Below are 25,584 nucleotides of genomic sequence, written 5' to 3' on the forward strand. Positions count from 1 at the left end.
GGGCAATTTCATTACTGATAATATTGCTAATGAAAAATTCAACTCCATCGACATTGTTCCCAGGTTGAGCTCCAAGTACTGGCGAAAATTCATAATCCGGGCTAATTTACTCATAAAACCAAATCACCTCTTTTCCTAGATTCTGCCACTCCCACTAGGCCACCCCCATAGGGGGTCCGTGTCAAAACCCTGTTGACTCCCCTGCGCCTATTACTCACCCGAAACAATCGAATACCATTCGAAGTTTCCCTAAACTGGTCGACCCAAATTCACTGAAGGCTGTCAGCTGTTTCGTATGCACTTGTGGGTGTGTGTGTATGGGGAAAATTCGGTCAGCGCGATGACAATGCACTCGTCATTTCAATGTCAGTGGATTTTAGGGCATAAGTGAGATCTGGAGTGATTGAAATCAGAAATATGAACTGTTTGTTTCATAGGGGAAATTGAGAGACTGAAAGAAGTCGATTGTTAGGGGTTGTGAATTGGAATTTTTATGGTTATGTCAACGATGACCCTTAAAGACCTCCAGGGCTGAGGGTTACCTTCGTTACCCTTCCTTGTAACAATAGATATCTTATAATCCAATCATGGATTATGACCAACTTGACCCCGCTTTCATAAAACCCTGAAAGACCTCGCAGGACAGAGTAACCCTCTGTTACCTTTTGCAATGGTTGAAATCCAAAATGTGACCTGTCTATCTCATGATGGAAATGAAAAAACGCAAGACGTCGATTTTTAGAGGTGATCAACTTCGATTTTCATGGTTCTCTTTCCATGAGGTGGAATAATTTAGACGAAACTCCGGGGAAAGAACGTTAACATCAGCAATTTATTTATAGCGTTGAAAATTTTCCCAAATTTGTCATATGGAGTTAGATGTTCAGCCTGTTCATGTGGGAGAATAAAAAATATCCTATTTCATACGTCATTAATATAATTGGCATCGATTAAACAATTTTTTTAACCGCCGCAGTGTAATTCACGTCATAACATACTATCATTCAACTGCCGACTCTCCTACACCCTAAAAATCCCTTGGGAACTCTAAATATCTTTTAAAAGTTCGCGCCGCGACTATTCCCCAATAATCCTCAGGGCGAGTTTTTAATTTGCCAACTGCAGTTACCTCCGCCGGTTAAGCCCCACCTCCCCCGCTACTAACTAATCAGAAACCTTAACCTTAATTTTGACCGCGATTAGCTGAGCCAAAAGTTCACTCTCCGAAAATGTTCTACACCATATTCCGCATCCAAAAATCCCGTCAAAGAGGCATCAAATGATCTCCAGAACAAAGAACCACAGTTTCCCGGGGATTCCCCGGACTATTCCCGTCTCCACCCTCCGCCAAAAATCCTAACACCATCCCAAATATTCCTCTCACCAAGAATTTCCAAAAAAAAAAAAATTCCCATCCCTCAAAATCCGTAGTCCCGTGGCCCCCGAAAAATCGAGTCTGTCTTCGTATTCCTCTCCTCAAACGGCTCACGAAACATCGAAGACCAGCATTGGCGGCTCGACGCGCAGGCCGACGGAGTGGGATGAAGTGAGAAGCCCTAACCTCACCCTCGGCATCGAAAAAGACGGCCAAAGTCCCCGAGAAAGAGAGGGGAAAAAAAAAGCGCCAGCAGTGGGGAGAGCCTCGAGAGTGGAATAAGGAACGAACATAACCTCGACCCCAGGCCCGAGCGAGACCGAGACACAAGTGAAACAGCAACTCGACCGGCAGCACCGGTGGGGGTGGGCTAGAGGGGCACGAAAAGGGTGAGGGGAGTGAGACAGAGAGAGAGAGAGAGGTTAAAATCGAGTTGAGTTGTATGGACTGGTGTTAGCGATGGCGGAGAAACAATTTTATCTCAACATGTATCCACAACGTGGCGCCACATGTACCTCACACAAATGGGCGTAAACAGTGTGGCGCATTGGTTGTGGCGAATGGGCGTGTCTGATGTACCATACCTCCCACTCTCTTCACCGTTGCACAGCGGTGATTGACAGTTGGCGAACGACTGCGGACGGCGCAGGATCTAAACGCTCAAGGCGCTCGCTCTCGTTGCCCTTAACCGCGGATTATTTCGTTTCGTCAATTACCGGGAATTTCATTGTTAAACAAAATTACAAAAGTTGAGTGCGATATAACGGAATTATTAAATCATTGATTGTAGTAGCGGTGATCATTGTTTCATCGATATCAACAAACATCGATAATTGTTTTGTTTACGTTGGTTCTGTATATATATTTTTTTTTCGAAAAATTTACGAGTCCGGTCAACAAAGCGCAGAGAGCTGTACGTGTTTACGGATTGATTATTTTGGAGGTTAGTGTTCACCTGGGCAAACGCGCGGGATAATTGCTCAGCGGGGGGAAAATAAATTGTGGCGAGTGAAGTTCTGAGGGAAACGATCGGGAAATCGCTTTCCCAGTGGAGGACGTAGGGAAACTCTTTGGAGTTTCTAGCGACGTAGAGGATTCTGATCGTCAAGTGTGCGCCTCCGCGAGAATTGAGCCGGTGCTCCGATATCGGAAAAATCACCGGTGAATTCATTCTCTGGACCCCCCCTCCCCCCTCATCACCAAGCCGCCGACCACCGTCGGAAAACACGAGGATGTACAGCAGCTGCAGAGTGACACTGTGATTTTATTTATTTTGGTTCAGTTCTGGTGGTGCTTTTTTTTTTTATCAGTGATATCGTTGATGAGATTATAAATTTATGAAGTAAAGGCAGTGACAGTGCGGAACAGTTGTGGGTGCTCGAATCGAATCGATGGGGATCGATACGTGGGTCTGACAACAAAATATTTATATATTTTTTTTTTTCACTGGAATTGTTGAGAAATTTCCGAAGGGATGAGGAAGCAAGGGAACTCTGGAAAGCGTGCAACGCAGTGCTGACGCTGATTATGCATCAGCGATCGGATTTATCTGGGGTTTAGGACGGGGTCTGGAGTGTGAAGAGGGCACAGGGGCCCCAGGGTGGAGGGCGAAGGCACAGTCCACCCGTTTGTCGTTGGAGACATAAAGATTTTTGGCGTTTTGGAAAAGGTGGAGTTTTTCCAGTGAATTGTCGGACCCAAGTGATTTTATTCGGAGTGCTTGGAGGATTTTTTTTCGAGGTGGTTACTTGAAGTGGGAGAAGTGTGAAGTGAGACTTTTGTATTTTTTTTTTGGGGGATAAAACAGCCGCTACGGTGGCTCAGCACGCAGAGTTCCCCGGCGCGGCCAGGGCGTTCATGGCGCAGCCAAGGGTACGTCGTTTCTTTGGTATTTTTGGGAGACTTTCTCGGTGGCAGAGGATTATGATGCTATGTAGAAGGGTTTTTCTGAGGGCTAAGAATTTTAACAGTAATTGCAAGTACTTATTCGGGTCGGGATTTGACTGGTTTAGGTGGGATGTGGAAGCTTCGGGGGTATTGACAGTTGTTGGGGCGGAGAGGGTTTTGAGACAGGCGGATTTTTGGGACCGTAAGCCGAAGGATTGTTGGAAGAATTTACGAAGAGTTTTTGATGAGTCGAAAATTGTGGGAAGAATTGATGTGACGTTAAGGATTATGAGCTGTGGGGATTTTTATCAGGAGTGGGACTGTGGTAGATATTTTTGGGGATGATTAGATTATGGAGAATGGGGTTTAGCATTTTTTTTGGGCCACTGGGTCTTTGAAGACAGGGATATATGTAGAGTGATTCGCGCGCCATTTTGGCATTTGACTATTTTTTGGGGAAATTCTTAATGTGGATGAGTAGAGGTGAAGTTGGGATCATGATTGTTTTAAGAACTTTGGAAAGAAGTTTCGAAATAGGAGACAGATGTTTTTGTTGATCATTTTTCATCAGTTTTTTGATCAGATCAGTAAATTTTAGGGTAAAGACTTTTTCTGGGGGAAACATGATTTTGGAGCAGTTGGAGTTTACGGAAAGTGAGAAAATTTAGGAAGTTACTAGTGTTTTTTCACTGTTAGAATATCGTTTGACGAAGGTGTAATAATTCTCTCGTGATATTTTATCTTTAGAAATTTTGGCTGAGTTTTAGAAATTGGTCGAGATCTTGATGAGGAACGGGTCTAGGGAATAGCCACATATTTTTCGAAAATTTTCTAATTTTTTCTAAAGAAAAAGCTGGTGATGCGCTTTCGTGGCAACCGTCAAGTTTTACAAAATTCTAGGAGTCTAGGAAAACGGGAAAAAACCGCGACAACGTGTTCCTTTTTATCATCAATTAAAATTAAAATTATTGACACTTCTTTAAATTGGTTTGATAAATAAGTAAAATCTATTGCGTCACATTTAATCATTAAAAACATTGAAATATTTCCAAACATATTAAAATTGATATCAAGAAGTGAATCGTTAGAGCGATATTGATATCGCGTATTAAATTGTACAAAATTATTCCTCTCAGTCGTTATTTCCATCATTAACTCGATAATGAGTGATTCCCTGAGAAAATGTCATGAAATATTTTCTGAAAATTATGAAATTATCAGCAAAAAAGGTTAACATACATTTTCCTCCGGCAACACTCCTCCAGATACTGGTGATTAAAAAATACTTTTGCAGTTATCAATAACTTTAATTTCTGAACGTAACAGAATTCTTCAACTCGTCATCGATAAAAATTTTTTCTCAATACAACGGCAGTCTCAAGGGAATTATACTCATGACTATTATTTTATCGTATTTTTATCGCATCCGGAGTGCCTCAGATTAGTTCAGAATAATTTTGTCACTTAGCAAATATTCAGTACTTGTCAACGCCGACGGACAGATAATTCCGGCATGGCTCTGCATAAGTTTACTCCAACCGGTTTACATCAATGTATGTGCAACTCTAGAGAGCGTTAAAGCTCATTCTAACAATAGTTCAAAAATTCCCAAAACATTTTCAACGTTTTACAGAATTTTTTTAAGTGACGAAAAATAAAATAATCTACACTGTGCAATTTAATCCAGAATAAATTCGGTTTTATGGTATGTGAAATGGAAATGTCACATTAGAGTGAATTCACGCGGTGAATTACAAGTGGAATTCCGGGGAATTTAGCCGACGGACGAGTGAGCGGAGCGTGGGTAGACTTTCGGTGGGTCTCCAACCTCGCTAGTGACGGGTGTCGAAAATGTCCGATTATCGCCGTAACCGTCCATTCTACGGAAAAATACATCTGTACCTTTTTTGTAGATTAATCAATTTCCCATAAATATGGTTTTATGACATTTTTCCATAGAATCGATCCTCACCGAGATTATGCTCATGATAACATCGGGCAATGTTTAATTAAAAACAAAATAACAATTATAGCCGGATTAATTTCGCCGATATCTCGAGTAGAACTGCTCTTAGCGAAAAATGACATAATATCGTTTTCAAAGGTGACGAAATTCGCCGTAATAAAGGTCTTGTCACATTTTATGATAGGACCGCTCATTTCAGAGTTATTAGCGATAATGGGAAGACGTGATTAGTCCACTTATTGCGAATAAAGTTACACTTGCTGTTACGCACGTGCTTTTGGCATTTGCTGTTGTGAGATGGCTCTCAGTACGAGTATTTCAACAGTCAATGGGTACTTGTTATATCGTGTGTATACTGGTCACGAGGGAAAACAAAAGGTGAAGGCACAATGTCAAAGTTTGGATCGGGTTCATTACTAACAAAATTCGTTTTGTATTCAGCAAAAAATTAATTTAGAGAGCTATTTCGATTAGAATATCAAGAAACTGTGGGTCGTGTTTATTTCTGGGTTAAATTCTACATTGTTAGTAACTCATTTCTACTTTAAAATGAATTTTCATTGGTGGAAAGAATGGTTGCAATGACCGCATTCTAAATTTTTCATTCAATGTTTAAAATTTTATCTTCTCAGAGTGACTGACAATCGGTGATTTTATTCACTTTTTTTGCAATCTTTCTGTTTTATTTTCGGGTGAAATTCAGGCTGGAATTATTGAACTTTGAAGAGTGACAGTTGTTAAATAAATTCGAACCGACGGACAGTGGTAGCGGAGGTCGAGGAGTATTGCAAGTTTAAAAGACAGTCATTTCGTCTTTATTATTCCTCGGTATCTCGGAAATCACTTCTTCAAACGAAAAATGTCACAAAATTATTTTTGTAAGTGACAAAATTTCCCGGCGAAAAGGTCTAGTGGCATTTTATCCTAAAACACTCCCTTCCGGACATAATTGGTCTGTTAATATATAACTGATATGATGTTGAAACTAGCGGAGTGTTTGGCAGTAGAAAATAAAATTCACGGGCTTTTTAGAGTTTAGGGGTCTCATATTCATGTGAGTGAAGCTTTTTAAAGTCCAAAATTATTTGTACACCCCTAGAATCGCCATAATTGAAGTTTCATGAGGATGTGAGCAACACTTGTTCAAGCATTTCTGTTGATTTATGACGCTGTTGATCACAATTATCTGTTCCAACTCCGTCAAATTGTCGTTACCTACAATTTTTCCCACATTTCAAATTTTTAATTATCCACTTGATTCAGTGAAAATGTCAAACTCACACAGGAGAATAATTTTTTTTTTACTCTAAAACAACACCGGAACGAAATACACTGATAACGCAGACAAAGTTGTAAGCAATGTACTTATCAGTCTTGTACCTCTCGATTTCCGATATCACTTAATCCCCGATAGAGTGATCATTGTCGGGATACAACTCCCCGAAATACTTTCCCAATCTTAAGAAGGAAAATATGTGATACGAGTTGATTTTTATCGGTGGTGATAACAGTTTGATTCACTTGGTTTTGGTAAATTTTTAATTATCTCGGTAATGAGTGACGATACAAGAGAAATTCATGGAAGATTTTTTGTGGAAAATTTTGTCAGCCGAACAAATAGTCTTATGACTTTTTTCGTTAAAATCCGTCGTTTTCGGAATAATTCAGGAATTCTTGAGAATGAAAATGTCGTTTTGCCTGGGGTTCGAGATTTCCCTGATGTTAAAATGGAAATTATTTCAGTGAGGACGGGTTTTATGTAGAAATGTCACTAGACCTTTTTGGTTGAGCGTTTTGAAAACTACAAAATCGATATAGTGGCATTTTTCGATAAATGCAGCCGTTCTCGTGATATCGAGCACGGAATGATAATGTGATCGTTGCTTTGCTTGAAATTAGACATCTACATCGTCAGCTTGTTTAGAAAAATAATCTCTCGTGTTTCTCACCCGATGTATTAACTTCTAGAAGTATATGCCGAAATCTCATGACACCATATGCAAAATACTTCAGGAATATTTAGTTATTCAGGGGGTTTCAGTGACTTTGCATCTTTGAAGAGTTACCGTTGGAAAATGATTCTTCGTGTGCGTGTCTTCAAGTCTTCGCGTGCCCACCAAAGATCACAGAAATGGGGGGGGTGGGAGGGTTGAGACGCTAAAGTCGAGGAAAAATAAAAGAGGTGCGTGCCCCGAGGGACAATAATCGAACGAATGTTGCGAGGTGAAAACGCCAGACACATGCGAGATACATCGAAAATACAGACGTGATGTTCAGGGGTATTTAGATGGACGTGAAGTTTTCGTTATTTTTTTGGAAAGTTTCTAAATCATAATACATCTTTATTCGGTCAAATTTTTTCCCGATTCGTCTTCACGAGATGTTAATCGTAAATTTCCAATAAAATCATGTAAATTGCGTGTAATTTTCAAATAAGTTCAACCAACGCGACAGTTCCATCTTAATGCTTTCCGCAAATATCTGGAGATCGATCGATCCTATCAAAAAATCTCATAAGATCATCCTTATAGCTAATTAAATTTCCCATAAAAGATGTCTAATGAGGTTTCATCGTCCACCCCTTTCTTACGCATATAATTGTCAATTCAACATAATGCATATCTTCAATCCCCAAAAAAGTACATTTTCATCTTCATTAACTTCCCAAATATCTCCCGCGCATCTGCTCCCAGCAAAAAATGTTATAAACAATTTTTGTAGCTAGCAAAATCCTCCATAAAAAATGTCTAATGCCATTTCATCGCATCGTCACTCACTAGTGAGATATTTCAGAGTTTGTCGCTGATCGTCTTCCAATTGTACGTATTTTTCAGATGACAGCATCATAGTCTGACTTACAGCTGTAATTGTCGCGGATTTCTCAGTCGAATTTAGTTACACATCTGCAATTCATCAATTAAGTCAACTCCAAAAAACATTTAATAATATTATCCAAATATTTTTCGCGGATTGTGGTCAATTTATACCGATGAAAAAAATGTATACGCTTCATGTTAGGTTTTATTCGGGCAATAAACACTTGGGTAATTAGTGTCAGTGATAAATACGTGGCGCCAGGAGTTCCTTACAACGTCGAATCACTTTCGAATTGGACCCCTACTCCCATTGGAGGCTGCAGGGGAGGTGAGGGGGAGGAAGGGAGAGGTATTGCATTGCTGCTCCTCCTTTTCGTCTCTTTCATCTTCATCCTTTGGATGCAATATTTCTTTTTACTCTGTTATTCCACTTCCCCATCATCTTTCTCTTACCATTCGTTTTTCGTGATCAATGTTTATGGATAAACGTCACTCTTTCCTCCTTCTCAGGGAGTTTCAGTGATTCTTTTCCCCTCGTTTTTTTTATAAATAAAATATTCCACAGCGTCGGCAATGTCTCTGATATCTTCATAAGTGCAACTGCATTTGTGAATTATCAGAGGATTTTTCGTTTCTCTCGTTTACTCTTTTTTTTTTTTTTATTGCTGTTAGTCAATTAATATTTCTGTTGGTGATATTTGGTTTGGGGCATGTTACTGGGAAAATGAAACAATTGATGAAACATTTTAATTGTAAAACGCTTTCTGATTTATAATTTCAAAGAAATTGATAAGTACAATTTTTGGAATTCTCAAAATTGCTCGAGAACGAGGTCTTTTGACGAGAAATGTCATAAGATCATTTTTCTACGTGATGAAATTTTCCATAAAAAATCTCTTTTGACATTATCCCATAAAGTTCTCGCTTAGCGAGATAATTTTCAATTTTCACTAAAGATAATCTTTCGTTTCAAACAAAACAACTGTAACGTGTTCAGTAATTTCCAAAATATCACCGGTGCAGTGGCTGCCATTGATCAATGTTATAAATTATTTTTGAAGCCGATAAATACCCTGTCAAAATGAAGATGTCGTTCAAGGATTAATTTTTTTCGGACAGCGATTGAAATTTCCAATGAAATTGTCACAATTACAATTTTTTCCCCTCATTTCTCTCAAGATTTTTTGAAAAAGGACACGTATTAGTTGCGGTCACGACCCAGTGTATCCAGGAATGATAATTAGCGTCACGCGAGCCATCAGTAAAACACGTTCCCGCATCTATAACGCATACGTCAAACCTCTTTATGTAAATGTACAAGCCACAAGGGACAAATACACATAAAACCCGTTCCTCATGGTTATAGTTAATGCTCTACAATAATGATTTTCAAACAACTGCGGCCAATTGTTTTGTATTTTGTTTCCGGAATTATGAAAATCGGTCATCAACCGAGAAGAGTGACATAATAATTGAGGTATAATGGGGTATAACCGAATAATGGAGAGAATATATGTCTGTCATCAGATGCATTAGGGTTAATTAATATATCCTTTGAGATGCCATGTCCGGGGGAATTTGTGATTGTTATCGTAATGTGAAAACGATTTTACTTGTCAGAAAATAAAAAAAAGATTTTTTTGTTGTGTAATTCTTTTGGAATTCAAGGCATTCTGTTGCTTCAACGTTTTGCAATAACAAACGAGGTTTATTAATCAAATTCAGTTATTTAATTATTAGATTGTTATTCAATTTTTTGTGGGTATTTTCGGTGGTTTCCAATGAAATATAAATTGATTTTAATATTCAAACATTTTTACATTGAGTTCTAATTGCTAATTCATCTGAATGAATTTTTTATTGAAGACAGTTTAATTCTTCGCTCATTGCGGAATTGATTCAATCGTAGCAATTGGCTTTAGCTAATTTCTCAATAATTCCGAAACTCCATATTTAATGAGAAAATTCTTAATGAAGAAGACGGAAATTGGGGGAAGTCAAAATCATATAAAAATCGTCACGAAAATTTTGAAAATCATAAATAAATATGTTCTCGTGACAGAAGTTTTTTAAAGGGAAATAATTTTCAAAAATATAGAATAAGACATAGTATTGTTGGCTAAGGAATTGTTTAGTGGAAAATTTTTTTTTAAAACATCTAATTTTTATTTTTTCACCCTCAGTATGACGATGGCGGACTGCACGGGGGTTACCTCGAGGCAGGCGGTGGTGGTGGCACTGGCGGATTATACGATCCACACGGTAATGCAAGAGGTGTACCGGGTCTTCACCACAGTCCACACTTGGGTGGAATGGGACCGGCACATCCACAATATCCACCACCACCACAGCCACCACCGCAGCATGTACTAGCAGCGGCAGCAGCGGCCGCTGCATCAGCGGTACCTGACGTTCACAAACGCGACAAAGACGCCATTTATGGGTAAGTGCCAATAGCAATTCGATCTCTCGGTCTTACCTAGAGATGCAAATGCGTTGACCCGACGTATAACAGCTGTCACAATGCTCTCCCTCCCTTCCTCCCTCACTCTACGACCTTCACAGTTGAAAAAATATCTATGACAGTCATTTTTCATTTGTACAGATGCAACTTCATGGTTTGTTTATTAATTTTTATTTTAATCCATCGGTTACCGATGTGATCATCACTTCAATGCAGTTAAAGTAATTCTGTCGTTGTTAATAATATTATTATTTAAATTTTGCGGGACTGAAGGATTTTAAAAAGTTGAAAAAAGATTGAAAAGCTTGTTTCTCATGGAGCGATATTTATAAACCACCAACTTTCTATCAGAAAAATTATTTGTTTAGAATAGTTACATTCTACCTTTTTGTACAATAATAACCAAATTAGATTCTCTCAATCAAGGACACTAATTATCCTACATATTATTTGTGGCTATTATTTTTAGTTATAAAATTAATACCTCATATTACCACCTTTTTTTTTGCTGGTGTGCTATTTTCTCAGAAAATTTCTTCTCCATTAAATTCGACCATTATCCATACTCCCCACCCAACAACTCCAAAATCCTATCCAACGATATTCGCTAGTTGCAAGAAGTTGAAGGAATTTAAACGATTATTATTTTTTAACGGTAATTTTGCAACTCCAGTCCGAACATTCTAACCACGTTGTGAAAATCATTGGGGAAATCTCTCATTAATTTTTATTTCCCCTCCAACAGCTCATTAACATCATTTTTATCACTGCTACATGGGCCATAAAATGGCCGACAAAATAGTAAATAAAATGGTAATCTGGTCCGTTCAATGCAGCATTACAAAGAAATTACTGTACGGAATTAGATAATGGGTAATGAGATTTAAATTCATTCAGCGAGAGTGAGTATTGCGTTAATTGAATGAATATATTTTTTACTTTAAAGTCCGACGTTCTCCCGACACTCGTGATGGAGACATCGGTGGTTTTTCTAATAAGGCATTTCTCCATACATAATAAAAGTACATTTATCGTTAATTAAAGGAATTCGAGGGAAAAAAAGTGAGAGATGTTGCACTGGGGGAATATGCGAAAGAGGTTTGTGTGAAGGGCGGGGGGGATGGGGGGGGGGCAGTGGGGTCATCATGTTGGACGATCTGCATCGGATGTGTCGATCGAGAACAGATAAATTAATTTTTTAATTAAAATTCTTCCGTGCGACGATGCGTAATTGAGAGCTACCGGTGGACGCATGTGAAGAATTCATTTTTTTTTCTCTTTTTCTTCTTGAGTTTATTTTAGTTTTTTATTTCGCCAGGGGAGTGCACCTGGCGAAAGAGGGAAAGTTTATGATGAAGGGGAGTTTGGAATGACGATTAATATTGATGAGAATATTTATTGTTTAAAAATGTTGACGAATAATTTTAACTCTGGGCGTGAGGAGCAGAATTATGTGAACAAATTTTTTTCTATTCATTAGAAATATTCTTGTGCAGGTGACGATCAGGGAAAAAATTCTAGTGGTGGTACGGTACTTTGTTTACGGGAATTATTTGCTTTTATGGGTCGATGTGGGGAAATAATTATTTTCCAGGACTCCAGTGATGCGTTGGAAAATAAACGTTTTCATGCCACAGTTTGAGAGTAAAAATGACCCGAATTGTTTCAGTGTAAATTCATTAATGATAACTAACCTGTGTTGAGTGAGTTTTGGAAAATTTTGTGGGATTTGATGCAGGGCAATGAGAACCACGTGATTTATTGGGATATTTTTTCGTGCGAAAAACGGGAGCTTATTATTTTTCGGTGGTAACCTGCAATTTGTCCACTCGTCGTGTGCCTCTCTTGTATTTCGCCGAAGAGTTTCCGGGAATTTTAGGGATTATTTAGGGGCTTTTATCCCACCAGTTTTTTTTTCAAAGACTGTTGAGCTAGAGCTGCGCTCGCAGGTCGGTTTCCTGGGCGCTTTAATAATTTCGCCAATTTTTCGCCAACGGCAAGACAGTTCCATTTCTTTCTGTTCAATGTTTAATTGAAAAATCGAAAATTGAGTTGAGTTCCATGCAAACGTAATTATCAATTTTTAAAATATTCCTATAGAGTTCATTCTCGCGATATAAAATTGGGTGAACTAGAAAATTTGATGAAATCCCAGTTTTAATTTCAATTTGGGGTTAATTGGAGAGTCGCAAAATTAAGTTAATTTTTTTATTGCATGCGAGCTTTTCTGCGGATTTGATGAGGAGTTGATAAAGCGCATAGATCGATAAGAGAAAGTAAGAACGAAGGTACAACACAATTTATCGGTACGTCCGAGGTACCAACAAACGCAGAATAGCGGAAACCACAAAACCGCATTATTCCCCAAACAACGTTCAACGGCCAATCATATCATTACCTTTGCGGTCGCATCATCCTGACACCTTGTTTATCCGTCACCGAGTACCTCTCGCGCGTGTGCACCTACGCTTTTATCGTTTATACCGGCTTTACAATCACATTTTTTAGTTTTTATTAACAGTAAACGTTTGAATTGTCTTTGCAGAGAAAAAATCAGTATTTCAAAGCAAAATTCCATCCCAAAATCATATTCAACAAACAATTTTCAAGTAAACATATTTCCTTGTCTTCGTGTTGAGTTATTTATAAAATAAATAATTTAATTTTTAGAGAATCAAAATTTTTTTTTGTTGATAAATCACATCATGAGAAAATGCAGAAAATGTTGAAAAAAAACTCTTTAATATTTCCTTTTCCACTCTTTTTCGTTTTCATTAAATTATAAATATCGTGTTTTATTTATGTTTTGAATAGAAAATCTTTTCAATAATTTTTTCATGTTAGTGTCATCTCCATTAATATTAAAAATTAAAAAATAACTCTTCCAATATCCACTGATATTCCTTTACCCCCCAATCTTGCACGATCTGCCATTAAATATCCCCCTGTATCGATACGCCCATTTTCCCCGTTAAAAATCCTCACAGCATCGTATTCCCTCGTGTGTATAAACGTGTGCCAACGAAGGAAGTTGAAACGCTCACAGTAGGACCCAGGGCACGAGAGAAAAATGGTAAAAAAGTACGCGAAGCTACCGAAGACGTTTCATTCTCCTCCGTAAAAAAAAAATATATCTTATTTTGTTTAATTTTAATTCTCGTGTCGGCTTTTGCGCTGAGGGGTTTTGTTACGTATTACGAGCATTTTTATTTTGTTGTAAGGGAGAGAGACTCGCGTCAATTTGTCGAAATTCGTTCCGAATCATTTTATGCCCTTGGCACCGTCTAGGGCAGCTACCATTGGCACACATCAAGCGAGAGAAATTTCTTTGCTGAAGATTATTTATTTAATTGTTGAATTCGTCATACAATGCCTTCAGTATTTTTTATACTATTTTTAACGGCAAATGAACAATTTTTGTGATTTTTCTACTGCTGTCAGGGGGTCGTTGCACTGGGCATTATGATTGGCTTTACGAAGTTTTAAAATACTGAGAGCAGTGACTAGGCTGCATCGTGGCTAATCTTATCTTATCCCACAATCCTGAGGGGGCCTAGGGGTCACCCTCTGTCTCGATAGTCTAACGACGTCAGATTCACGCTTTTACCTAAGTATAAAATTTCATTGACTGATTGAAAGACAAAATAATTTAATTGCTTTGTCCAATTAGAAAAACCCAATTAAATTAAAATACAAATGATATTTTGAATGGTCATTACACAATTTATTCGTTTTTTCAATTTGTTAAATATTTTCCTCATTTTTAAAAAATATTACCATGAACAGTTAATAATTATTCCTTCCACCCCAATAGTTTACAATTTTCGAACGCTCATTTTACAACTTTATCTTCGTATTTCGTGTTATTTTATTTAGTAAAAAAATTATGAAATGAATTATAATTTTTTTAAAGTGTTGTAAACTTTTTCCAATTTTCCTGGGAGGACATGTTCGGCTCGAGCCGAAATATCTCGTACACGCGCAAGACTTATTCCTCATTGGTCAATATAATCGCCATATTTGTTCATACTTCAGGCGGGAAATTCAAACACGGCGGACAGAGCGTGCAGCCCATCGCGTGTTATTGAAAATTTGAGTATTCCGTGAATTCTAATATTTTTTTAACGTTCGCTTCGTCAATTGTTCACTAGTTGAAGTTTGTTTATTGGTAAATTTTATTTTTGCAAGTAATTTTCACAGTTTTATTTTTGAAATTTGACATTCTCTTCTCGGCATTGAAAAGAAAAAAAGAGAACTTGGGTCAGAGTACGCCGAACGATAAACAGCTGCTACACGGCTTTTGGCGAGAGGCTTCCGTCGGACCGCGTGTACGACCGCCTTTCCACATACTCCTGTTCAAAACTAAATCCGAATGCCCGGTGCAAGGAAGATGAAAAAAAAACCGAGAGAAATCCCCTCCTTTCAGTCACTGCAACAGCATTTCGGATATACTTTACGGTGAATTTCGTGTCTTCCAGGGGTATTCTCTGTTCCAATTGAGTCACGCCGGATTTTTAAAAAAAGAAGTTACAACAAAAAGCGTTAAAATCTGCCTGGACACGTGAAATGAAAATAAAAATTGATTACCCGGTTTAGAAAATTTGTATCTTCTCTTTTGTCCATTTTGCTTCCGACTTTTATCAGCGACGAAAGGTTTTTATAATTGTTTCAGTGTTTCTTCAGTTATTTTTCATGTTTGTTTCATTTTTGTTGCATTTTCTTCGAATTTTTACTGCCAACAAAATTGTCAATTAAAAAATTCAATAGGTATAGCGAATACAATTTTTGATTTATGTGTCTATCGTCCAGAATATCGATAATATTGATAGGAAATGTATGATTCAATGACTTCCAATTTTTCATTATTGTTATTGTCGTGTTGAACTTGAAAAAAATGGTCGAGGCGCTGATAATTGTTTAGCAATTAATTTATTCAATGGATTTCACCAATAGAACTTATAATTCCTCTCAGCATCATCCAGATCGTCAACAATAATGATAAAAAAATAGATAATGCAGTTATCTTTCAACTTCTATGTTTACAGCGACTTAAAAAAATTTTAATATTAAAATAATGATCAGTTAATAATTAATTCCTTAGATTTTTCACTTATTATGTCCCCATTAATATCTTCCACACGAAGAAAGTATTTCCTTTATCTGAATGAAAATAAAATGAATTAATAAAAATGTTGTTTTCCATTTTTTTTTCAGACACCCCCTGTTTCCACTACTCGCCCTAATATTCGAAAAGTGTGAGTTGGCAACGTGCACACCGAGAGAACCGGGTGTAGCTGGTGGTGATGTATGTTCGTCAGAGAGTTTCAACGAGGACATTGCGGTCTTCTCAAAACAGGTAAGAAGATGATAAAAATTGGTAAAAAAAAACACGGGGCGAGAGATGAATGGGGGAAGAGAAACGGAGAGAGAGACAAACGGATGTTGTAAATGCTCCGATAGGGGAAAATCTTATTTCCCTGGAAATACCGTGTTTTGTACAAAACTATTTCCAAATATATACCCCCGTACAGCGTGGAGACGCGCCCCATGGGCGTCTCGACGCCACTTCCTGTCGTCGTATTGCTCCGTTTGAATAACCCAGAGTGCTTCCACATTTCGGGGGATAATGGTCGTTTCGAATGAAAACGTTTCCATTTGACTCTTCATGGGATGGCCTCTTAAACCACTCAACAAATTCGTGATTTATTCCCAGAAGTGGCGTTTCAATAAAAAAAATATGATTTTCACCATAAACCTCGATTTTTCATTTATTCTCCGGAAGATTCAGAAGATTAAGAATTGAAAATTGCAAAGTCAAAGATATTGATTTTGTTCTCATCTTGAAGGCTTCTCGATAAATTTGAGTAATATATTTAATGATAATACGATTTGTAAAGAAACTTTTGAGTTGAATTTTTGATTTTTTATCGGTTAGTTTAAAAAATTGATTCAATCGTTTGTGACTGAGCTGAGCTCAAAATTAATTTCTACCATTCTGGTTTTCTCTATTTTACTTTGGCCGGTGTGAACTTTTGAGGCATACTTAACAACAAATTGTTAATATTCTTGTTCTAGATCAGTTGTCGTTCAAAATTCTGTACAATTAATTTTTCAAAATAGTTTTATTCTTTTTTATGGCGTGAAGGTCAGGTCATAATGATTATTTCTTTATCACTTTTTGCGCCGTTCTTTAGTTTAAAAAGATAACACAGAAACATTTAGTTTTATCTACTCCATTTAATTTCTAGTTCTTGAAAATTTATGGTCAGTTTAGTTTGTCAGATACAATAAAAAAACCTTCAATTAGCATTTTTTTGAAATTGTTATTGTCTGGATAAATCATTGTTAGATTTCTTTCCTCTTCACATTATCCCATATTTCTAGAGAAAGATTATTTAATTTATTCTTGTTCCTGATGAACATTAAATATCAAATGCTTCAAAATATTTATTACACGATTTATTTTTGTGCGTTAACCCGTCAGAATTTCACCTCAATATATTAAAAAACTGAAGAATTTTTATCGTTCAACGAATTTATTCTCACTTCTTCATTCTGTCCATTATTTTCATCTTCTATAAACCAAAAACCCCGTGGCATTCCCCAAGGACACTTCACATTCTGAGGTAACCCGAGATGTTGGATTTCAGCGATGTGAGGTGGAGGGAGCCTTTTAAAAACCATTTTGAGCGTCTACATTCCTTTGAGACGTGTGTGTATTCCCTCCATAGGTACCACTGGGTCAGTGAATACATCACATACCAAAAAACAAAGTTCCAGTCTAAATTGAATGTCCTCCATTGTTTTTATCATCCCATATTTGCGTTTTTATCAATCACCATTCCTATTATAGTATTAATATATGACTTGCCGATAACTGAAAATTTCTCATCTGCCCCTCAAATTCTTACTAATGTAATATCTTTTTACATCTTCACGACACCAAATGCGCTGCGCGCCCTATTTGTATTTCCCGCCTCGAATGTGAACATATGGTGATTGCATTGACCACTGGAGAAAAAGTTTTACGCGTGAAATTAGTAAATGTCTTACGTAGCTACTTTAATTTATGTGATTGTGCTTTCATAAATAGGAGGAGGGTGAGGGCTAGATATTTAATTGGCGCCATATTGCAGCGAGGAAAATTTCCGATTTGAAGATTAATAAATAAATGTCTCTGTCTTGTTTACTTCATGAATTTTTCTGAACTGGAGTTACTTTTGAAAGCCGAAATAATTCGTTTGAGGTTTTTTAGCGATATCTCTGGAGGGATGAGGGGTAGAGGGATATCCTTGGCGCCATTTTGTAGCCAAGGAAATTTCCTACTTTTCTGTCAATACATAATTGTCTCTAGTTTCGATATTCCCATAGATATTTGCGGTAAAATGGGACAGATTCATCAAAATAAAAAACGCAAGATTTTCAGGTCATCTTTTCTTGAATAAGATTGAAAATTTGGAGCGTTTTCATTGTTTCGATACATTTGTTTATCCCCTCAATATTTTCTACGGGATTGCGAACGCTTGGAGTCCCGAAAAACCCCCGCAACATTGATCAATTCTCAATTAAACACTCAATTAAACACTCGGTTTCTCGTCTCCCCTATTTTCGTTCAACTCCGCATAAAAATATTTATGCAATCATTTTTTACCGACATTCTCATCCTAGTGTCAATAATGTGGACTTATATTATCGATAACACATGCAGACAGGTCAAGTGAAATCGTTTTCAAACGACAAAAGAGTGATAGCTCTCGTAAAATAATTTTTCCTCAGTCAAGATTTTTTTTTTATTCTTCTTTCATTGGATCGGAGTGTTCCACTGGTTTCAGCCACTTGAAAAATAAATTCCACTCACTCCACAGTGAGGAAAGAGTGTTGACGCCAGCGGATTAAAATCATTTGTATGCACACTCGTGTCTTTATTACTCGAGAGATAATAGAATTTTCGTATGTTAAACTCGTGTATCAGAGGGAGATGAAAGGCTCATTTATCTCCCAACATTCATTCCACTGAGTTGATTTTAGTTTAACTTGTGATGATAATATGTAGAGCACAGGTAACACGGGTAGCTGTTGTCGGTGCTATTGCCCGAGTAGCTCTGCCATCCTGATAACGATAAGAGTTAAGCTCACCCACTGACGCAATTTTTTTTTTCGGCTCTCGAGATATGGATAAGACGAACGAAAAATTTTTTTTTCCACATCTCAAGATCAAGTGGCTTCAACAATTTCATTTTTTCGTGCATTAAACATGAGAAGCCATTGAGTCAATTGAATATTCCAAGAATTATTGAAGGACGAACGAGAAAAATAATTCTGGCATTCACTGTTTTATTCAAATGATAAAAATGGAGATCATTTGAATTGAATAAAAAAATAATTCGGTGATTATTTATTGTAATTGTTATTCCCGGTGTTGATGTTCTTGAAATGGTGGATTAGTTGTGGCGCAATGGATCTGTTCGAACGCGAGAGCTAGTTTTTATTTTCTCGTCTCTTCCCTCACTTTTTTTTCAACACCGACAACTAAGACAGGTAGAAACTCGTCAAAGGGTTCTGGGTCGCCCCAACATCCCAGATACCTATTGCCCACCTCACGCTACGTGCTACATATTTCGCATGTCTCACAAGTCCCGTCTGGAAGGCTTTTGGATTATTCTTTGTGAAAATTCAGTCAGTCAGTGTCAATATTCTCATATCATAGATCATATTTTTTATGAACAACGTGAGGCAAATGGTTACTTGAAACCAATGAAACATTTTTAAAAAATTAATAAAAGAAATCACAGGAAAAAAATCGTAATGAAGAGTATTTAATAATATCTTCAATATCTCGGGAACCCGGAGGGATATCCAAATACTCTAAACTCCATCAGATAGCCAGGAAAATTTCCGATTTCCACCTCTACAATTAAACCCCCCTGTTCCCCACCCTTGCCTTAATACCGAAAAAACAGCCAACAGCGTCGCAAAAACGCAACTCTCAGTATCTCCCCAATGAACGAGCCTACAGACCTTCGATTGTAGCGTTTGGAAACGGAAATTTTCCTGAGTACCCAACAAGCCAATCCTCACTCCACCATTACCTCATCTCTCGTCATAAACCCTCATTGAAAAAAAAACTGTCGATCCTCGGGGTCTGAAAAACCCTGAAAAATTCATTCGCAGTGGAAAATTCAGCGTTGGTGGGCAGATAATACTCCCGATAATTCCACAGCCTCCATTGACAATAGGGCCGCACGCGGCGAACGGATTATTTCGCGCATACACACACACACTCGCACATAACCTCAACTCGAGAAAAAAAAGCCGAATAAAACTTGGCCATTATGCACATGCGCACATGTTTAAAAGGGAGAGAGTACTATAACACTAGGGGTAACAACAGAGGATAAAAGAAATTTATATATATATATATATATTATATAGATATAGATATATATATATATATGCGAGAGAGAACGTTAAAGGGCATCAGTGTGTTGCTCATTTCGTGCCATTGTAAATTGATCTATTCAATGGGGTTTCTACGCCATTATCCCCCCACGGGTCCTCTTCGGGGGCCGCGGCGTCGCATGAGACGACGCAGGAGGCCCTATCTCTCTCCTTGTCTGTTCTCGGTGCATCGTGCCGTGCCTAAAACGTGCCACGGGCGTATCCTGCTGAGTCCGGCGGCTCATTGTTGTGCCAGGGACTCCCCTCTACCAATTTTTTTTTCAAGGTATTTTCAATTTTTTTTCCCTCTGTTTTCTTTCTTCCACTGGTCCTTTTCATCTGAGGTACCTGGGATAGATGCCCGTTCCATTTTTGCATCAACCACTTCACTGCGGGGTACGTTCGTGAACAGCCAAGAGAGCAGTTCTCCGCTTCACCCGTTCATTTTGTTGAATTTTTTTGAGCGGTTTTTGGGTTTTGAAGGGAAATTTTGGGAACGACGCAGGGGGTACCGCGAGGGGGGATGCAATCGGTGCCATTTTGGGGTTGAGAACAGTTACTGGCAGTGGTCTTCGTGGAGAAAAATATTTTGGGGAAATAACGCAAATGTTCATGTCATTCGTGTGCGAGAATTATTTTTACCAAAACAGTACTCTATTTTTTTTTTTTTTTGGTAAAGTTCGCTTCTTGATTAGGGAAGTGATTAGGTAAATTTAAATGTTCATTTAAATAATCATTTCATGAATTTTTTTTGAATTAGTGGTGATTAAAAATTGTTTCATTTCCTTGAGGATATCTTCACAGGGGTGAGATTGAGAGGACATTAATTAACGACCTTTTTTAATTAGCTTCAGAAATTTTCGATGTTGTCTGTTTTGTTCAATCGATAAATGTCTCTAACTTGTCTATCTCCACCGATATTTGAGGTCAAACGGACGAAATTCATTGAAAAAAAAAGGCTCGCGATGTCTTGTTCTGCACTGCGCTAAGGAAGATGTTGATTCCTGCCGGTCTACCCGACAAATCCAATAAACCCCCTCCTCTTTACTGGAACAACATGACAGTGGAAACAGAACCATCAAGCGAAAACGACTCTGTCACCGGAAGTTGTGTCTTTTGCCTCTTACCTGGAGAAATACACTTGGGTGTTATATGCCAACCTTATAATACCCCGGGACAGTCCCCATTGGGGATTTATTGGCGCAATTAGAATGCACCTTCGGGGGCATTAAACCCGTCGTAAACGCCATACTGGAGGAGAAGGCACCAACGAGTATTGAGAGAGGTAAAACAGCTGACGCGTGTGACTTCCAAGCGATTTATCTGTCCCTTTTGTAGGTTAGAATTTGAAATTTCAAATTTACCGGCTATTTTCATGCTTTTAAAATTCATTTTATATAACATAAAACGTAATTATTTTCACGTTTCATTTATCTCTTTTATTGACATTGTTTTTTCATTCTTTTCTCCATTCCAGTATCCAACATTGAATTTAACCATTGTCAACGAATAATTAAATACCCATTAAAAAATTAACGCAATTAAAAATAAATTAATTGAAGAATTTTGATCAACTGTGTGAAGACAAAATTAATGGACTTATCGAAAAATTTTTGTTTGATAACAAATCATCAATTCTTCTGTCGAGCGATTGATAAAGTGAGGAAAATAACCGATGAGAAAAAAATTCAATTGAAAAGATAAACATAAATAAAGATAAAATACATATTTGTTGGGATAACTCTGGCACGTATGTTTATGCAAAGGAGTGAAGGCCCAGGTTCGTTACTCGTCAATTTTATGGGGTTGCCCACCACGGTTGTGTGCGAAAAGGTGTTTTCACCGTTAGAGAAACCTGACTGTACCGAGTGTGGCATTATAAACCGTGAGAATGAGTGGAGGGGGTGGAGATTGAAGGAGAGCATCAGGGAATTTAATTGGAATTCGTGGTAAATCAATGATATGACACGAGAGAGTGGAATCAAGGTATCTTTCATCCAAGGTGGGGCAATTCTCGATTGCGAACCAGTTTGTGACGTCACTGGAACGAGGGAGATGGTGGATTTATTGGGATGGGAGGCTCTTCGGGTATAACAGATCCGTCATTAATTAATTTACCGAGAAAATGTAGTTTTTCACAGCGTAATTTACGTAATTTGAAAAGTTTGACTTTTTTTACTTTTGCACATATCTGGGGTGAGGTGGAGGGATGAAACTGGAGACATTTTATAGGTGGAACAATTCCCGATCCGGAATGCTACTCATAAACGATTCTAACTGCTGAAGTTATGTTCGGACGAACAATTTTGTGATACACAAAAACAAACTTTTTAATTTCCTTGTACGAAAACTGATGGTTGGGAAGGGGTTTATGGCCAGAGATTGGAATCGGAAATTTTCAAAATTATTCCGTGGAAAGAGTTTTATGATGGGAAGTCGATTAATTAAAAATTCAGCTATTGAATTCCTTCGTTTTTTTCCCTTTTTTCGCGTTCCAAGTCAGTTAAGTGAGGCAACAGTTGATAAATTTTAAAGTCACTGAGAGTCAACGAGGCTACTCGTGAATTTTACAAGGGTCTCAGCCAGAATTACCGTGAAAATGGTGAAACCCTCTGAGGCCCTTTCCCACCGTCCAGATGATCCTCTACAACTATTATTTTACCGTACCCTCCAGCAATTGTCCTGTGTTTTTTCGTTGAACCCAAGTTACTGAGAACTTCCCCCGATTGCCACTAAATTTTATACTGACTTGTAAAATATTTATTGCCCCGAGGAAAATTCCCCGTTGACGCTAGGAATACTCGTCGGAAAATGCTGTGGCATTGTTTTTTTTTCCTTCCGTTCATTCTCAGTCGAGAATTTTTTTTATTGTTGAGGACAAGAAAGGGCTGGGGGTTGGGGAAACTAGAGAACCCCCAGACTTTCGGTGTTACCGGGCAGCTGGCTGCGTATATCTATCAACAGAATCTCTCGCACAACATTGAAAATATAACACATTTTCATTCGTTCACCCTTGGAACGTGCAGACGCACCAGTGCAGACCATTCTCTAAATATTATTGAATAATATTTTTAACGGCACTGGACTTGAATTATGTCTGTGGATCGGGGGAATATGCTCGTCACGCCCACTGGCTCATTGCAATTTGTTTGACTTTGGGGGTCTGCGTCTTCTTTATTATTTAATTCTTGAATTTTCCTATTTTTTAATAATTAGGAAATGCAGAATTTTCAGAATAAGGATCAGTTGCGAAGATTCTTCTGTTTGAGGACCTCTTCAACAGAATTTTTTTCATTATAAACAATTGCTGTCAATTGTTTTCAAGAAATTGATGACTTTGAAAATTTATAGAGATTTTTGACTATCCTTCTCGTCCCTGATGATGGAATAAGGCTTTCAACGTCACAAATTCGCATTAAAAATATTTTTTAGAGTTCAAAAGGTGAGAAGTCTGGAGAAATCCGAATCTTTTGAACTCTCAATAAATAGAATGATGAAAAATGGCATTATTTATTGCAAAATGACCACTTGAAGTGCTTAAAAATTCAAGTGCTGTTTACAATTTGTAATACCGTATGTCAGCTTGGATTGGCGTTAGCGGTCGCTCTGGGACCATCGAAAAACAGCGACTGAGAGTGCGCAAGAACTAGACCCTGGGAGCACTTTTCTCATCGCCCCCTGTTTTTTCACTCCATCCTCATCTCGTTCTTACCCCTGTGCACCGGTCAACTTGACAGAATTTTTGCTCAACTGTACGAGACACCTTCATTACTATACACTCGACGAGGCAGAGGAGCCCATTCAGAATTCTGTACTCATGAATAATGTGTTCAAAATCGATTCTTAGCAAGCTATATCACAACCGTTTGTCTCACACCTCCATCGATCATAGGGGTGGAACTACTTTCAAGATAACTATATAAGTTTTTCCCGGTGAAAATTTCTATACGATTTTACACAGTAGACGAAGTATTGATTTTTATTAGCATAAAAAATCAGGAAAGAAGTGAAAAATATATTGTTTGTTTTAAGAATATTTTGGGGAACTTTTGAAGGAGAATAAATTTTCCAGAGAATAAAACGGAAAATCATGAGGATTTAATGAAAATTCATCAATAAAATATTGAGAAATTGTGGGGGAAACAAAAATTAGCTGGGAAAATTAATTTTTTAATTTTTTAAAAGCAAATGTTTGAAGTGTCTAACGATTTTTCTTTCTAATTTTTACAGATCAGACAAGAGAAGCCATATTATATTGCAGACCCGGAGGTTGATTCCTTGGTAAGTCAAAACTTTATCCATTAACTCTAAATATCTCAATTTGATATAAATATTAAAAGTAATTACATTAATTTTCGGAATTTAAAACGTGGAAACTATTTATCACATTTTTTTCGGTTCCTTCAGTTGAATAAAACAAAATCAAATTCGCGATTAATTTAGAAAAAAATGAAAAATATTTTTGAAGAAATTCAGCAAATGTCCCCTGACCTCACAATACTCGTTAAGGTATATCTCACCAACATGTGTTGCTTAAGCAGGAAATAATTTGAAGCTCGATGGCTGTTTCGCGCGCGCCCTGAGGTAATTAGAGCCTCGAGGAGTGGCCTCGCGCCCGAGTAAACCTGAGTGTACAGTTGCCGCCTTTTATTCGAAGCCCCCCTCGCGCTCACTCTATTTTTTTTTCTTGTCTTGTGTTAAAATGCCGACTGTAGCCTCAGTGAACTACAAGCCATTCTCGTGGTGATTCTTCTCGAGGACCTTCGAAAATACCGAGAGATTTCAGTGTCTCTTTATTCTGATCGGAGATAATGGGAACAAGTGGCTCGGATACCTTTTTTATCTTCGGGGGGAATTCTGAGTGGAAATAACATTTTTAAATAGCCCGAAAAATCCCAGATGTTGAGAAAAAAAACATAAGATAACTCCTTAAAGAAACCCGTCCATTTCTTGATTTTTTCAAATAAACATTTAATTGCAAGAAAAATATTCTAAAAATAAGCGGAGAAAAATGTTCAGTAAAATGTCAATGTGGACTATCACTTCAATTTAATTGCATATTGTTTTCCCAACTTGTCGAAAATATTTAATGACATTTTTGCAATAAAAAATGCATATATTATTTTAAACATTGGGTGGATTGTTTAAGGTTCTTTTCTCTCTTTAAAATCCTCTCTAAAACCTCTGAAGACTCTCGCCATCTGTTTTAAACAGTATCAACCCCCGGAAAAAAATATGAATAAATCCACCGAAGTACGGGAGGAAAAAAATGTGAAAGACTAGACGTAAAATATAATGCAGTTTCACCACAGAGTGTCTCACTCGGGTATCTCTGCATAATGCATATCCGTATCGTATATGAATGCCTCCGGGCGTCGGCGTCTTCGGTGGCGTCTCGGGGAAAAACGGGGATTTCATCTAAATTGTAAAGAGTAGTGAGTCGTTGTCAACATGTTCTTGAGCGAGAATGAAAGAAGGTGAAACACACATTTGTATTGAATATTCGGCATAATTCTTAGTGGGTTAGCAAAACCAAATGCCAGAGAATTCCATTCAAATAGTCGTTTGAAGTAACTCAATCAATCAATCAATCAGCCACAAATAAATTATTTCTCGGGGTTTTTAATGATCGATAATT

The 25,584-nt window shown here is 37.6% G+C and overlaps 2 protein-coding genes across 9 annotated transcripts in view; one reads left to right on the top strand and one right to left on the bottom strand.

The window, feature by feature from the left end:
• Nucleotides 1–25,584, bottom strand: part of LOC135162355 (uncharacterized) — a 105,335-nt gene that overhangs the window by 21,999 nt on the left and 57,752 nt on the right. The window lies entirely within an intron of this gene.
• LOC135162349 (homeobox protein homothorax) overlaps nucleotides 1,980–25,584 on the top strand; it is a 291,410-nt gene continuing 267,805 nt past the window's right edge. For 2 of the 3 annotated variants that reach the window (XM_064120707.1, XM_064120709.1), the window contains exons 1-4: nucleotides 1,980–3,247; nucleotides 10,228–10,487; nucleotides 15,723–15,864; nucleotides 24,177–24,227. In XM_064120707.1, coding sequence (XP_063976777.1) covers nucleotides 3,233–3,247; nucleotides 10,228–10,487; nucleotides 15,723–15,864; nucleotides 24,177–24,227 — 468 coding nt within the window. In that variant the 5' untranslated portion in view covers nucleotides 1,980–3,232. The remainder of the gene's footprint in view (nucleotides 3,248–10,227; nucleotides 10,488–15,722; nucleotides 15,865–24,176; nucleotides 24,228–25,584) is intronic. The other variant, XM_064120708.1, reaches the window with a different exon arrangement.

The sequence above is a fragment of the Diachasmimorpha longicaudata genome, chromosome 5 (assembly GCF_034640455.1).
Source record: "Diachasmimorpha longicaudata isolate KC_UGA_2023 chromosome 5, iyDiaLong2, whole genome shotgun sequence".
Lineage (NCBI taxonomy): Eukaryota > Metazoa > Arthropoda > Insecta > Hymenoptera > Braconidae > Diachasmimorpha > Diachasmimorpha longicaudata.